We start from the raw sequence: 16,491 nt of genomic DNA, 5'->3' as shown, positions 1-16,491 counted from the left end.
AGAGTCAGGCTCCTTCTTATGGTTTTGTGCCCACCCATTCTTAAAAACCTCACAGGTCACATATCCCTTGAATCTGTTTCAGTCTGCAAAAATACACTTACAAGTATGAAAGCTCATTTTATTACATGTAAACTCTTCAAATACAAAGACTTAATAGAGGTTTTCACAGCATAAGCAATAAAATTACAATGTAATTGTAATATTAAGTCTTTAAACATGAACATTCACCTTAATTTTCAAATTTAATTGTATTTTCTTACCAGAAAAGTACAGCAAAGGCTACCAACATCACTTTGAAATTCTGCCCCAAAAACTTACCATTAAAAATATATATATTTGTTTCATATTCTCACATAAAATTTTAAATAGTTTCAGCTCAAACTATACATACACAGACACAAGGTGACTTTTCCATATACAAATCTCCTGTATCTTATGCAAGGTAAGTTTAGTATTTTAAACAATAATAAAAAACAAAACCAAGCACCTGCAAAAGAATTTGTAAAAATTAACAAAATATCCACTTTTATTTAGCTTTCAGCTCAATTGTCTTAGAAATTAAGCAAAACTTTACACAGAATGAACATTTTTCTCCTTTGCCGGATGAAGAAGTTTGTATTGCTTGGTCCAGTCAATTATGTTGGGTTTGAACATACCAAAGCAACTGCACTGAAAAAAGTCTGCAAGATTCTGGAAGCATCCAAGGCTGAAAAAAGCAAAATATATGCATTAGTAAACCTAAAAAAAGAAGACTGCAAGCATGAAAAATACCACTTCACCATGAGACAATACATAAGATATTAACCTGTCAAGGGAGACAGCTCGGGGAGAAGAAACAGAAGAGCTCTCAGTTGAGCATTATTCCTTTGCTGAACTTTTACAACATGTTCTACATTAACAAATGAGAGTAGATTAAGTTGAACTCAAATATTTAAAAGTTAGTAAGATCTCATTTGTTACTATCCCTGAGGAAACAGGGAAACCTTGGTACCAATTTCTCTATTAATAGAGTTAAATACTGCAAGAGAAGTCAGAAAGGGGCCAGTTCATACCTTAATTCTCTTTCTGATCCTACACAACAGACACAGAGACTGATGAAGGAATTAAATGACAGCAGTCCCTCACACCCAGAACAGTGTTTTTGCATTTATGAAGCAGTGAAGCAAATCAGTACTGAAGAGATAACATGTTTAAAACACTCTATTCATTAATACCCACTTGTATGGCGTCCTCCTGAGTGAAACAGGATGCTTAGAGGATTTTTTCTGCACCAGGAGATTCATTCTTTCATGTGAGGTCAACCCCAGGAACACAATCTGATTGGAAGAAAAACGTAAGTAATGGTTACAATGGTTACATGAACATCACAAATTAAAATTCTGGTGAGACCAAAAGATACTAATGAGAAGGGAGCAGCAGGGAAGAGTCTGGACATATCTAACAAATAAATAACCACTGCTATAATTGATGACTGAAAAGTATGTTTCTAAATGTCACTTGGACTAAAACAGAACCTGGCAAGCTCTAACACCAGCTTCCAGAGAAGGCAAGCTTAACTGGGATCTGTGAAGACTGTACTTTCACAGATGTCTGCAGAAGTTTAAGATCTAGCACAGTTAAGCACCAATCCCCACAGATTTTTGTCTATATTCTACCACACAAAATGGTAGAAAAAGATCCCTTGATCCACAATGACACTAAATGCCATAAAGCAGTACGTTTTCAAATCACTATGTATGAAACACAGTAGTTAAACTGTAAATATGCTCCCTAGCTCTTTCCAGCATAATATCCCAGTGTTCTGGACACTGCAAAAATCTAGCAGTACACGTTTAAAATTGTGGAGCTTTTTGGTTTGTATTTTTTTCACTAAACAAGATGTAAAACAAGCCCTTAGCTCAGTGTACTTAACAGGTATTTCAAAAACACCTCTTTCCTAAGAGCTGCTAAACAAGCTGTTTCACAGATGTTTTAAGACAGCTCTTCTCAGGTTTGTTTGCATAGCTTAGCTTTTCTCTGAGAAAAAGATAAACAAGAAATTTGACAGTCCTCAACAAGATAAAATCCAGGTCATATGTTTTTATAGTAGCAGTGGGATTTAATACAGACTAATGACAAGTGGCTGGTCTCTGCCACAGAATTTTCAACTTAGGACTAACTGTGTTACTGAGCTTTTGTGCAGTTTCGGGGGCATTAATACTGGTTCTATTAGTCAAACAAATTTCTTGTCTTTAAAAACAACTTTTTATAGACTTAGAATTTTGGATGAGTAGTAAACACAGAACTCAGTTATAGGAATGATTTGCAGACTGTGATTCTACTTCCAACACAAAACGCTCAGTGCACAAGAACCTGTGAAACTTCAAGGTCTGCTCTGAGATTTAAGAGCAGCACCTTGGTGTGACAGTAATCAAGGAGAGCAGGCACAGAGTTTTTATGGGAGTAAATCATCAAGGGAAAAGCTTTAATGTGACAAGAAGCATAAACTGAAGAAAAATATTACCTGATAAAGCTGAACAGTGAGCCACCCAGAGGCCCACAGGGTGTGGAAACAGGCTACTGAGGAGATGTAGGAAATCCAGGGAGAGCAGGACACGGTCTGGGTGAAGTATGTCCACACTCCATCTTGATGGAAACTTGCTGCACAGTGGTTGGACCAATCTGACAAGACACACAATCAGTTAATTGTGCTTTTAAGCCCTTACGAGCTGAGGAAAGGTAATTTGCATGAAATGAATATTACATAGCAACATCCTCTAGAAATACCACGTTTCATCTACCCTGTTGCCACCTAAAAGCACCCACACAGATGTGTGACTGCTTGCTATTCTGGCTGCAAAATCTTTACACTCTGTGTTCATGATCCACAGAAAAACGTCCTTGTTTTTAAAGGTTGGTGCCATGGTAATTCATCTTCAGCAACTAAATTATAAGGGCTTTCCTCTCCTTTCCAATAAATTTTTAAATTTTTCAAAGTAACAGTTCAGATTTATTAATGAGATACTTTTCTTTCTCTTCAGAATTAAACTACTTCAAAACCAACAAGAAATGTTTGTGTTTAGTATAGATATTTCCAAATAATAAAAAAAAAAAAATCCATCAAGCTTTTGCAATAATGTATTTACAAACTTATTTTCTGTTACAGCAAAGGGCATTCAGACTAGAACCTGTCACCTGATCTTCCTCCACATGGCTTCCCTATTTCCTCTCTAACAAAAATGCTTCCTGCTATTTCATTTTCCAATGGATATCCCACTACAGCAGCATCTTTGTTCTCGGCTCAACACAAATGGAATCAGGTATTTGTCCACAGACTCAGATAGGATGCATTTTCACTTAAGCTACACAGTAACATCACTGCTGAAATAAGGTATCACTTGTGCAGGTTACACTTGGTGGAAATGAAATGCTGAACAATAAAGACCACACAGAGATGGATTTGAAAGTTAATAAAACCAAATTTATGGATACATACACTGAAGAGTTCCATACAGCAGCCAGACACCAGTCATGGTCAGGAAAAACAGGAACAACAGGTAGTAATAATGGTTTCCACTGCCTGAAATTGAGGGAAAAAAGGAAAAAAAAATTAAAGTTGGACATTTTAAAAACCAGCAGTACATACATTTCCGCTGAAGTCAGCAGGAATAAAAAGAGAATCAAAACCATTTCTTATTTTAACCTCTGCTATCCACAAGAGAGCTTGGCAAGGCTGATCTCTCTTTCAACTTTCTCCTGTAAGCCACCCCAATTTATACAATAGAACTAGTTCTGATAAAGTCAACCAGGATTTGTCTCTCCTTCAGAGTATGCCTTCAGGTGTTTTAGTCTGAAGAGAACTAATTATGCAACTACAACTCCCTCTCATGCACAATAAATTGTCTCATATGATAAGTCTAAGCTATTCAATTTGTCTGACCTTGTGTGCTTTAGAAGTGAAAATACACGCATAAAAAAAACCCCCAGACCTCTGTCAAAAAAACTATTATATGAAGATATATTTTTTAATTACAATCATATTGCTCAAAGCTTTGAGACAACACATCAGGAGGATGTCTCAACACCTTATAAATAGTAAACATTGTAAAAATAGAATTTAACACTAGGACAAAAGCTATGGCAAAAAAAAAGTGAAAAATATATTGTTACAAATGTGAAACTGTCACCTTCCTATCTTGAGTAATGAGCCAGAAAGGAAGAGAGAGGGTGAGAGGGAAGAACACAAGATGGAAACGCCCTGCAGGGTTATCTCAGTGGTACAGATGCTGCACCCAGAACTGTCCCTAACAGTGACAAGAGTCAATGGAAGTTCAGGAGGACACACGAGTCTAGCCACTTCCTCCAGTTAATTCTCCTCATTCACAGCTACTGCATTAAAATGTCAGACTGTGCACACTTGTCTGATTGTTTTAGTATCTACTCCTGGACACATTGTCCAAAAAAGTTTGTCTAATCGTTTTCTGAACCTGCTGATGTTGCCTGGGCCTGCAAATCCTTACAGCAGCAAGCTCCAAAATTTCACTGCCTGCCATGTGGAGACATTTTTTCCTTTACCAATTTTAAATCCCAAGTTCTACTATGATGCACTTGGCTAATAATTTTTCATTCACTTTAGCTACATCTTTATAATTTTTTCTTTCCTTTTTAAAAGTCTCAGTCACATCCCCTGTTCCTTTTCTCTCCAAAGAGTTACAGATGGTGTAGTCTGTGTTCTTAGGGTAACCACTCTAACAATCCCTGAATAATCTTATTTGCTTTTCTCTCTTCCATCTAATTTCCCTCTGGCACCTATCAGAGTCCTTCAGTATCAAGTGGATATTCTTGCATCATGTGTGCTCTCTCTTTAAGGGGATAAATATTATCTCTGCAACTTTTAAAATATGTGGTGCTTTCAAATTTGATAAAACACACACTCTCACCTATGCACTGTCCAGTCCACAGAGAATGTTGATCATATCTGGCTACACATGCTTGGCAAGCAAGGCAATGCACAGATCTCAAAGGCTTCCTTACCTAGGTGGGGATGAAGGAAAAGAATACACTCCTAGCAGAAGCATCTATTTTGCTCAAAGTTTAAGGCATCATTTTACAGTCAGCACCACATTTTGCATAATCACTACTTCATACATCTCACAACACAGAACATAGATGAGAACCATAAACCTTAATTTAAAAAAAAAAGGATGGAATTAATTTTTTTAATTAAGATTAGAGTTCAAGGATCTCAAGGCATCTCTCATCATAATAAAAGAATAGATATAAAGAAATCTAAACAAACTACTTGTGTAACACTTTAATGACAAACAGTGAGGAAAGTATTTTCATGGCAGTATTGACTAAAAGGCAGGTTCACAAAGGAAATAAGTACAAAAGCTCCACTTACAAGACATGATGTGCAAAATGCTCTGAAGTCCAAGCAACCAGCTTCTGCAAGAGTTACAATGTTCTGAAAGACAAAGTATTTTGCGCTTGCATTTGGATCACATTTCCATAGGTGCTATGAAGATTTCTACACTAGGACTTTTGCAGTCTGTAAGTATTTTAAGTGCCAAGCACGAACAGGAATAAGAACTTGCTATTTAAAGAGGTACACAAGAAAAAACAAACCAGCAAAGACTCATGCAGCTTCGCCCACACAAGAGTACTCAGAAAAGTATGTGTTGCCAAAATTAATAAATTATGCGAATTAAATATTCCTTAAAATGAGATGGCACCTCTCATATAGTCAGTTAGACTTCAGGAAGATGAAATCTGCTCCTTTACAAGGACACAATGTTTATGAGTCCTGTGGCAATATGTTAAACTGCAGTTTATTGTCCCTGGCAATCTGAAGAAATACAACCTCAATGAGAGCCATGAGATCACAAACAAAATGTTTCCTTAACACTAAATTCTCTACTGACTGGCTGCCCAAGATTTCTTTTGGCCACTATAAACCAGTTAGGAAATAGCATGTGAGTTGTATGATGTTCAAGCACAAAAATCAAACCATTATACACGTCCTCAAAGCACATTATAATATTTAAATAATAACTAGTATATGATATATAGGCAAGCACTGTGACTATTTCTTTCTAACCAGGGACAACTGAAGCAGAAACCATCCAAAACTTCTATTTCTTCATTGAAATTCTATGTGAATTCACATCACAGATAACACCAGTGGGTCTGTACAATCTTTGGTCAAAGCTCACATTTCAATGAGAAGATAGAAGCAAGGAAATTATAGCAGGACGAGGAAGATAAGGAAACAAGCAGTAGGAGACATTCTCAAAGATCTGTTGTTAAATGACATTACTACAAACTCTTTAAGGGAGAATATTTCACTGCTTTCCAGTTTAACAGAGCTGCACATGATGACAAACAAATCAACCAGAACAACATCAGCCCTTCCAGTTGTTTTTACAAAATCACCTACCTCTTTTCTTTCTTCTTCTGAAGTCTTTATATATCCAGGATCAGTACTCCAGGTTTTATAGAAATAATAGAGAAGACCCATCATGCTGAACATGACAGTGATTTTAAGAATTACATTTGTGGTATGTGATAATCAGGTTAAGGACTATATTCTTGTAACTCATAACACCACTATTTGTCAAACAAGCAAAATATTCTAAAATTAGTTTCTATTACTTTACAAGTAAGACACAAGAAGGAAAAAATTACTTTCACTTTTACAGTGGGATCCTCTCTGTCATTCCAAGACCATCTTACCAGACAAATGGAATACTCTGTCCAGTTTGAGTGCTGGAGAAGACTTTGACAACTGTATAAACCTACATGATAATATGGCTCCATGTCATCCTCTTTAAAAGTCCTCTAGACTTCTTTGAATATTTCACAGATATGAAACAAAGTTGATTTCTTTTTTCCCTCTGAAGTTTTTGTACTTTATTTAAACCATTTCAGACATGCACAGCAATAAAGCTTCTGGCAGCTGTGAGATTCGTTTGGCTGCTGCACCCACCCCTAACTCAAACAGGCTCTTACTCAGTCTTACCTTGTCCCATCCATTTCAGGCAAAAGCAACTATATATACTCATTCAGAAAAATGTAACTGAAAGTCATCCTGAAACTATTCTTGTCACACAAAAAAACCTGCAAGCACACACTGCTAAACACTTCTGAAGGTAATGGGACATTAGGAACACCGTTTTTACACCATGAACTAAAACCATCTGTGTATCAGATGAGTGGGGAAGAAAAACATGTCAAGATTAACTGTCTCTATACAGCAGCAGAGGAATGTGGAGTGGGACAAGTTTCATACTAATTAAATTCATGGATCAAACTTGAGAGCTCAGGCTGCTAAAGAACAGTCCCTGCCACCAAGGAGCAGGCAGAGAGCTCAAGCCTTGATTGCATCTCCAGTGACCCTTCAAGTCACTCCATGAACTCCAATGTAAATAATTTTTAAAAATCCAGGATAGCAACCTCGAAGTTGTTTTGTCTTATGAACTAACAACACTGCAAACAGTTCTAATTAAAATCAAGATTATTATGAAATACTGGCACAAACACCAGCTGTGTTTGTTACAATGCAGTTGCAGGGTGCAATTACAGAAGTCAAAATGATGGCATGTTTATTGTGGATACTGCTGGTCTATTTGCACCACTATTGGTTCTTTGGAGCTCAGGAAAAACCTTAATTAGAATGGCTGGGTTTTCATTCAGTCCAGAGGAAGTCTGACAGACAAATACAGCTAACTAAAATCCTGAAAACTTTTAAAACACTCAGATCTGTGACCAGCTGCAAAAGGAAAACACATTCATGAGAAAAAGGGTTGGGCAGTGAAATGGAAACCTAATCCCTGGCCCATCTCACCAAGCTATGGTTAGGACTTCAAGAATATTGCTATGCTCACTATCTTCAGCAAAGTGTCTGACTCAAATCCCTACCAGTGTAATTTTTTTTTCCTTTCAACTTAGGTGACACAAATAAAACAAACCTTAAAGTTTCACAATAATTGAATAACACCATTTCCATTTATATAAGCATATATATGAATCCTCAGCAGGAAAATACTGGATCAGTTCACCAAAGTTAATCCTGATAATTCTATTAAGGACATCTTAATTGGGAACAGTACAAGAGAAAATGTAATTTCAAGGCTGAATTAAAAATTAATTAAAGCTGTATAGCAATACATTATAACTGGTATAGTACAAAATTATATGCAGTTCTAAGTATCTTCCTAAAGGCTTTTTCACACAACTTTATCAATAAACAGATGTACACTGTGCAATAAAAGAGCAGGGCACTGGGAAGAGAGCACAAGCTACTAAAATGTTTTTGTACTCATCAGTGAGAAGTCTCTTCAAAGAAAGTAAATGTCAGATAGAAATTAATCCACTGTATACTAAAGATTCAGTGTAGCCTGTGAATAAAGACAGTAGACTGGACAGTCTTCTTTACAGGAACACAAAGAAATTTCTTCTTTTTTAGGGAGGTGGTGGTAGAGGATGTTGTTTTTAAAGGCAGGAGCATGAATACCACTAACTGTCAAATGCTTATCATTTTAGAAAGAATAAATGCTTTTAAATTATTAAGATATGTATTACCCAGTTATACCATATGCCAAAATACATCACTCTACAACAGTCTCAGTGAGGAAGATTTAAGAGTGACGTGGAGATGGTAACAAAAAACATTAGTTTCATAACAAAGCTCTTCATTTTGGTATTCCAGTAACAAATGAAATAGGTCAGGATATAAAGAAGACAAAAATCTATAGACAAAAGAAGGTACAGATTTTTAGTCTGTGTATAACTTTAAAGTCACTTTGCCCCTTCCCAATGGGATAAGACCAATCTTACCAGACAATAACAGTCACATGGAATTATCTGGAACTGCTCATCACTGTTTGCATAACCAGGTTTAGATTTACAAGAAACTCCAAGGAGAGTTACATTTCTTGAGTATAAAGGATATCAGGCAGGAACCAGAAAAACCAGGTCGTGGACATCCAAAAAAATGAACTTAGCAGAAATGCTGTGGGAAGATACCTTAGATTCTTGAGCCCCACGAGTTGCCTGAAAGAACATTACAAGAAAAAAATATTTTTCAAAATATATTTGAAGCATAAATCCATAGAATATAAATTGTCTGGTTTGTAACTGTAAGAACTTCAGGCACACGGTTTATTTCAAGTCTCTCAAAGCAATCAAGAACTCAAAAGCATTCTTTATCCATACACATAGGTGGTTAACTATGCAAAAATAAAACTGAAGAGTGCTCTGTTCCAGTTCCAGCACAAATGAGAAGTGCTATAGATCTGGGTGAAAAGTCCCATCTCTGTCTATTTGCACACAGATAGCACTGTCATATCAGTGACCATTGACTGTGGCAGGAAAAGTGAGAAACAGCTCAGGATAACACTGGGAGGTGTGGGGAGCAGAAGGAGAGGGGATGGCTCATTAAAACTCATTTAGTGACAGAATATAGCAGGAAAAAGTTATGATAAAGGACATTTCTGAGCAGATATCTCAATGTCTACTGGATGTAGACCATCAATAACACTCTGACAATAAAATTACATAACAGACCGGGTTGGGGTTTTTATTTTAAATCCTTCAGTGACAAGAAACTATTATTGTGTATGCTTAAATACATTCAATTTCTATGGTCATTCATTCTAAAAAGTACATGTATTTAAATTCTTCACACACCATGCAACCATTCCTCAGGAGATATATCTTTTATATTACATGAAACTAAACTCCAAAAAGAATTATGCATCCTATACTTTTTAAAGTGTCTTTGATAAATGAGTACATAAACAGAGAGAAAAAGCTGCAAACCTCACAAACAGAGACATCCCAAAGAGCAGGCTTAGAAGCAAACCTCCTTTTAAAAGCCAAGAATCAGAACTTAAGTCCATGACGTATCCAATGGCCCACATGAATATCAAGGAAGATGTCAACATCAGGAAGAGCTGTTAAAATTATTCTTGTTAAAATATGACAAAGTACTCAAGCAGGTCTTACTTAAAAGTATTCAGTTCATGTAGTAACAAATGCTGAAAGACTCAAGATAAGATAGGACAAGGTCACACATCAATACCTCAAAAGCAGGGGTGAGGCATGACACAAAACCCCCCACCCAAACCATTCCTATGTGCTTTTAAAGAATTCTATTTTGTGCAACCAATTTCACAAATTACTCTTGTTAATTTGCAATCAGGAAATTACCTCATATTTCTCTACTATTTTCAGTAACCTGTTATTTCTCCTGTTTCTCATTCTTTCTTCCTCTTGTATCATATAAACCATGAAGTGATTCTGACTTTGATAAGCAATGTCAAGCGGCGTCTCTCCCTTTAACAACAGAGAGGGTTATTTATTTATGTACTTAACACATAAATACTTTCACTCTTAACAGAAGCAAGAAATGAATATAGTTAAAACAAGACTAACTGGGCAGTTACTTCCCAGCCCCACATACCTCCTGCTATTTTTTAAGGCAAAGGTGAGCTAAATTCAGAGTGCTAACATGCTTAAATCAGAGCTTTGCAGTTTTGAAAACTGATACTTGGAAATAGATCGCATCTATTTATCTGTTGGACTGCCTCCAATCATATATATATATATAGTCATGGGAATCTATACTTTCAACATTTATACTATCAATTTCTACTAATATTAAGTTAAAGCCTTTCATATGTGTTAACCTTTTGAAGGTACAAACAGGCATTGCCAAACACCAGCTTTCACAGGAGGATATTCACTTAATTTGAAGTCTTTACAAGTCTGACTGGACACTAAGAAACGCATTTTTTTAAAATCTGTCCAAGTCCTCATGACAACGTTTTTAAGTAGAAAACAGTCAAATTAAGTAATGAAAAAGAAATTAAACAAAGCCTCAAGAAAATGAAACAAAAAAGGGTGAGGGAGCAGAATCTACAAAGAACACAATTACTGTTGAATGAACACAAGGCTTGGCTGTCCATTACACAAAGGCTGCAAAGAACCTCTGCATTTGTACTTTGAGCCACACCTCAAGAAACGTGCTTCCTTTTGGGGAAAACTAAGAACACCTGCTCTTAGCCAAACCCTGCTGCAATTAACATCCAAAATGGAGAGGACTGAAATGTTTCATTACATTCATTTTACACGTTCGTGCCACATGGGATGAAACATCATAAAGGAAATCGTACCTTGACATTTTTTATGTCCAGGCTGGCACCAGCTTCCAGCAACAGATCCACTGCACTAGTATTTCCTGAGGCTATTGCCCAATGCAGTGCAGTATTCTTTTGAACATTGTCTACAGCATTGAGAGAGGGGTTAAACTTTAAGAGAAACCTCATGGGTTCTGGTCTAGATGAAAATAAAGTATAAGAGTTAACAAAGAGAAGATAATCTAGACCGGAAATGAAACTTTTGAACACTTTATAAAACAACAGTTCTCATCTATGAAACAACAGCAGATATATAACACCTCCTCAGAAACAGCTCATCTATGACAGATCCATGTTTACAACTCCAGACCTGCCCTGGGAGTTTTTCTCCAGACTATGTTACCTTACTATTTTAACAAATATCAGGTACATAACACAGATTGTATCTTCTACAACACAATGTGTAGCTTGTATCTTCCCATTTTATGTGTTCTAAATGCATTTCACTACATCCACATCCATTTGTTTTCATTTTGCAGAAAATACAATAAGGCTGCAGATGATTCAGCCACAAACCTAAACTTCTTTTAGAAATTCTTCACATTCTTTGCTATATCCAATGAGCTATTCCCAACTCCTGATCTCTGAACCACCTCATATTTTAGTTGAAATGGAAGGGAAATGGAAGTTTTTTAAAAAAAAACGGTAAGGAAAAATTCATCTCACTGCTTCTTGAGTACAGTACAATAGACTCTTCTTCACTTATTCTCTACTTACCCAATGGCTTTTTGTGCTGTTAACATTAAAGGTGTTTGTCCATTGAAGTCTGTTGTGTCTATGTTCTAAGAACAAAAAAAAGATAACAAGCAAGTGATCACCATTTATTACAGGAAACAGTGGAATTTGGGGCTATACAACTGGCTTAGCTTCACTAATGAACAGAAAATTGACAGAAATTAAATTATACCAGCAAAGACGCCAACACTCTTAAAATTTTTTCCTCCTTCTGCAAGTCTTGCATGTCAATCCTTTCAGAATATACTCAGTTTCCATTTAAGGAAATTTTTAAGGGAGAGACTCCACTAAGGGTATTTTTAAGTGAATCATGTCAATTGTATTTCTTGTCCTCTTTCCAAAAAAAATACTATAAATAAGAAGGACCTTGTAAAGCAATGCTAACCGTGTTCCTTGGGTAAATAGATGTACATAACAGATGTAGAGAAAATACATAAAACAGCTTTATTAAAACAACAAAGTAGGATTATGTATCTCAAGACATAGTTAAATATCGAACCTAGAATTTCTTCCTTCCTCTTTCTTATATAACTTTCTTCCTCCTTCATGACAAAGGTTTCCTTGCTCCCTGCCTCCATCCATCATTACATTAGTGCAGATTTAGTTAGAAGAATTATTCACTTAGATATTTTTAGAAGATAGGTGGGCCAACAACTTTATTAAGCCTGTGATATATACCACTATATCTACATTCCAGAAGTCAGTTACTCTCCCTAAAGAGAACCTTATGAGGAAGAAAATAGACTTAACAAACTTCTAAATCCTAACACTAGATTGTTTTTCAGAATCAGTCTAGATCATCTAAGAACTCTCCTGTCATTTTTATTAGCAGATTGTTACACTTGCCATTAATTTGCTCATTTCAGACATAATCTAAGAGACATCAATTACCACGGATACAATACGGAAATTTCTAATGAAAATTCAGAACTAGTCTGATAATTTATTCTGCAGTCTTCAACTGATGGACAACTGCATAGATTATTAGCTACAAAACTAATCAAATCATAAATACTTCATGATGTTTATACATCATATACTGCTTTTCATTCCCAGGTTTAAAAGCCATTGGTTATTTCACAGCACCACAAATCTACACAGCCTCAACAACACTCCTAAACATGCTGAAATGTAGGTGAATCTGGATGAGGGGGATGACAGGAATAGGGTAGAGTATTAAAAAATATATATACACAAATATAAAAAAGATCTAAATTTGTCTGCACTTGTAGCACAGAAAAATAGGTGTAAAATCGCTGCTTTTCATCTAGGAAAAAACCTAGAAAATTCTGAAATGTCTCCTATACACAGGCAGCTACTCGTAAGCAGAAAACAACATTTGAGGCATCAGCAACATACCTGGCCTTTTGCTATGAGGTAGGCTATGATGGGCATGTGTTGAAACAGCACTGCTAAATGAATGCTACCGAATCCTTCCCCATCAATAAGACTGGGATCCGCTCCACATTTCAACAATAACATGACCATGGGAAGGTGTCCTTGTCTACAACGATATATGAAATGAAACTATAGAGATGATTTTAAAAATGGGTATTTTAATGAAGGCATTGCCTTAAAATTTCTCACAGGAATCCCACAAAAGATTTCAGACTCTTGTGGCTTTTTCCAGGAAACTATATTAAATATATACACAGACAAATAAATGAGCCTAGGGCAAAGCATTAATTTAGAATACAGTGGTTGTTCTACAGTAACTTCTCCTGTGAGCAGTCATCCAAACCTCTGACTCTGGCGAAAGACTGACAGTCCAGAAGAAAGCACTGATTTTCCAGTCATCACTTGGAAATGATGGGAGACTTCACAAGTGAAGAAGTTTTCCCAGAATAATTATTTCAGGTTATGTTTTCTCCAGACAAGCAGTGCTTTGCTCTCTGGATCTCAGAAAACGCTACCACAGCTGTAAATACTGACAGATTTGCAGTTAGTGATTGCAAGCAGCATTACCTGATGGCCCAGTGCAGGGGCGTAGAATTCAAATCTCCACCGAGCTGATCCACTATCGCACCTTTGGAAATGTAATATCTGTGTAATAACAACACAATGAGGTCAGGAACAGACATAATAAAATAGCAAAACATTATACTAAAGGTAACATAGCTAAAGGAGTAAATGACCCACCACATTAAAAAATGCACTAGGGGAGAAAATGGATAAAAGTGGTTTTGCAGTAAATAACACTGTTTGTTTCAAGAAAATGTTGAAGAAAAAATATAGTCATGATCAAGGTACTTCTAAAATCAGCTTTCATCTTTGTTACAGAAACAAACCCAGGAAAACCTAATGATTTCATGTGCGATATTATTTCACATGTAAAGAAATGGGCTATCTTTACATTTCAGTGACATCTTCACAAAGGTAGTTGGATTAAAATTTGAGTTCTACCCTTTTCTTCTCAAGCAGCCCATTCCTTTGTTTTCAAGTACAAAAGCAACAAAATGATTATAGGTAACAGTGGCAGAATACACTGTGTTACTGTCACAGGGACTCCCAGCTTACTTAACCAGCTCCTGTCTGTTGTTTATTGCTGCCCAGTGAAGAAGAGTCACGTTTTCTTTGTCTGGTTGTCGAACATCGTATCCTGCTTCTACCAGCTCTTTGCATCGCTCTACCATTCCATACCTTAAATGAGAGAAAAAAATTTCAATTGACTTATCATTTCTTCAATATTCTCCAGTCTGGAGTCAGGTGCATCCTAACGAAAAAACACATCCCAGTAAGCATCACCCAGCAGCTTCTACTGAAGCAAATTCCTCACTGCATTCAATGGAAGCCTTGTAAAAAGAGTGGGGCTGTGCCTTGATGAGTGGAATTTTCTACTTAACCAAAGCTGCTTGAAATGCTTTTATTTACAATAGCGGCTGTAAGCTATTTTCTTCTTCCACTACAGGGAGAAAACGAAACTGAAAATGTTTCCTTTGTAGAAATATCCAGCCTGGCTCACATTTGAAGACACTCCCATCTGCACACTCAGAACATGTACTTACTGTGTAGCCTTGACAATATCACACGTGCTGGGGTCTTCAGCAGTGGGATATGGGCCTGGGAGACCTTGATCTCCATGGACGCTGTGGCTGCTGTGCATATGAGGTCGATGAGCCCCATGGCAATGGCTTTTACACTGCGGTTAACAAAACAATAATGAACCATTGTTATTTATCGGCTGCACATCACACACACCTCCCCCTTTACCAGAAGCACTCACTGCGCGTGTTAGGCTCTGTCCATACAAACGAAGATGTTAATTCAAAGCACAGTTAAAATCTCCTGGCAAGAGACCAATCCTTTTATTTGCAAGGACGGCAGGGATGCGGTCAAGGTGCATCAGGACAAATTAGAGTTCAGCAGCCTGCAGAGCTGGTTACGGACACAGCAGCCTCACCCACAACAGCGCTGCCACACCAGAAACCACAACCTACAGCCTTGGGGAGGGCTTGGAACGCGCTTGGCAGCCACGGTGCCATCCGTGAAAACAGAAACCGACGCCAGGGAACAGGACCCGGCCGGCCCTTACCCGGTGGCGCCCGCCAGACCCCGGAAGAACCGCGGCCGCCCCAGCCCAGCCCTCGCCGCCTGCCAGGGGCCGCGGCCGCGCTCCGCACCCCGGCCCGGCAGCGCCGGGTCCCAGCCCCGCTCCAGCCACGGCACTGCCCGCGGGCCCCCGCTCACCGCCGGGCCGCCGTCCGCCATGCCCGCGGCACCGCAGCTTCCTACTCCCGCTTCCTGGGCACGGCTGCGGGGCGGGGCCGGGCATGCACGGCCCGGGCGGGGCGGAACCGGGGGACACCCACCCAGGGAGCCGTGTCTGAGCTGCCCCGGTCGCTACGGAGACGCTTGGGCGGGCAGATAGGCTGCTCGCAGGTTTGTTCAGTTGTACCTGAAATAGCTCCTTCCCCTTCACCCAGGCAACCACATAGAAAAAACTCTTTCCTTTTCACACAATTTCCCCCGGGTCGTGGACAAGGACTCTTTTCTGCTGGCGATTTTTTTGGGGATTGTTTCTCAGCAGCTGGAAGTGATCCCTTAGTGAGGGCTCTGCAGAACAAGTCTGATGAGGAGAGGCTGAGGGAGCTGGGGGAGCTCAGCCTGCAGAAAAGGAGGCTCAGCGAGGACCTTCTGACTCTCCGCAATTCCCTGAAAGGAGCAGTGCCACCCTCTTGCTGGCATGGTTGCCACAGGAGTTCAAGGCCATTTGGGACTGTTTCCACCCCAAGCTGAGACCCAATGTCCCCTCATAACCACCAGCAGGGTGAGGGAGGAGCCACCGTTTAGGGCAAGCCCTAAGGGGCAACTGGTCGCCCCTCGAAGACATGGGGATGCAGGAAAATTAATCCACAAACACCAGAGGTTTCTGTCCAAAAAGGAGACAGAGGAGTCCTTTTTGCTTTATTCGAATAAAGGGAGAGGCCATGGGACATTCCCCTGGGAACTCTCAAATATTTGGAGGACGCAGCCTCCTTTTTATCCTATTTCGCGGCCGCATTTCCCTCTCTATTTCCCCATTGCCTGAGGTACTTAAGAGGCACAGACTTCCCGGAACGCCTGATACCAGAAATTC

General features: G+C 38.4%; 1 protein-coding gene across 1 annotated transcript; it reads right to left on the bottom strand.

Moving 5' to 3' along the window:
- Positions 1 to 104: 104 nt before the first annotated feature.
- Positions 105 to 15,683, bottom strand: ZDHHC13 (zDHHC palmitoyltransferase 13). Its single transcript, XM_014893313.2, has 17 exons — positions 15,603 to 15,683; positions 14,921 to 15,054; positions 14,433 to 14,555; positions 13,881 to 13,958; positions 13,275 to 13,419; positions 11,898 to 11,962; positions 11,157 to 11,319; positions 10,192 to 10,317; positions 9,802 to 9,935; positions 8,933 to 9,033; positions 6,419 to 6,543; positions 5,384 to 5,446; positions 4,920 to 5,013; positions 3,476 to 3,559; positions 2,504 to 2,661; positions 1,219 to 1,316; positions 105 to 706 (listed from the first exon to the last, which is right to left on the bottom strand). The coding sequence occupies exons 1-17, from the start codon at positions 15,621 to 15,623 to the stop codon at positions 571 to 573; spliced, it is 1,848 nt and encodes a 615-aa protein (XP_014748799.2). The 5' UTR covers positions 15,624 to 15,683; the 3' UTR covers positions 105 to 570.
- Positions 15,684 to 16,491: the final 808 nt, after the last annotated feature.

This window comes from Sturnus vulgaris, chromosome 18 (assembly GCF_052056855.1).
Source record: "Sturnus vulgaris isolate bStuVul1 chromosome 18, bStuVul1.hap1, whole genome shotgun sequence".
Lineage (NCBI taxonomy): Eukaryota > Metazoa > Chordata > Aves > Passeriformes > Sturnidae > Sturnus > Sturnus vulgaris.
The sequence above is the reverse complement of the archived record's forward strand: the minus strand, read 5'-3'. Positions and strand labels throughout refer to the sequence as shown.

Excerpts from the sequence above, each read along its gene's own strand:
- ZDHHC13 (XM_014893313.2), bottom strand. The coding sequence starts at position 15,623 with ATGGCGGACGGCGGCCCGGCG. Across the intron at positions 15,055-15,602 it reads TGGCGGACGGCGGCCCGGCG|TGTAAAAGCCATTGCCATGG; the intron begins GTGAGCGGGGGC and ends TGTTAACCGCAG. Across the intron at positions 1,317-2,503 it reads TCACTGTTCAGCTTTATCAG|ATTGTGTTCCTGGGGTTGAC; the intron begins GTAATATTTTTC and ends TCTTCCAATCAG.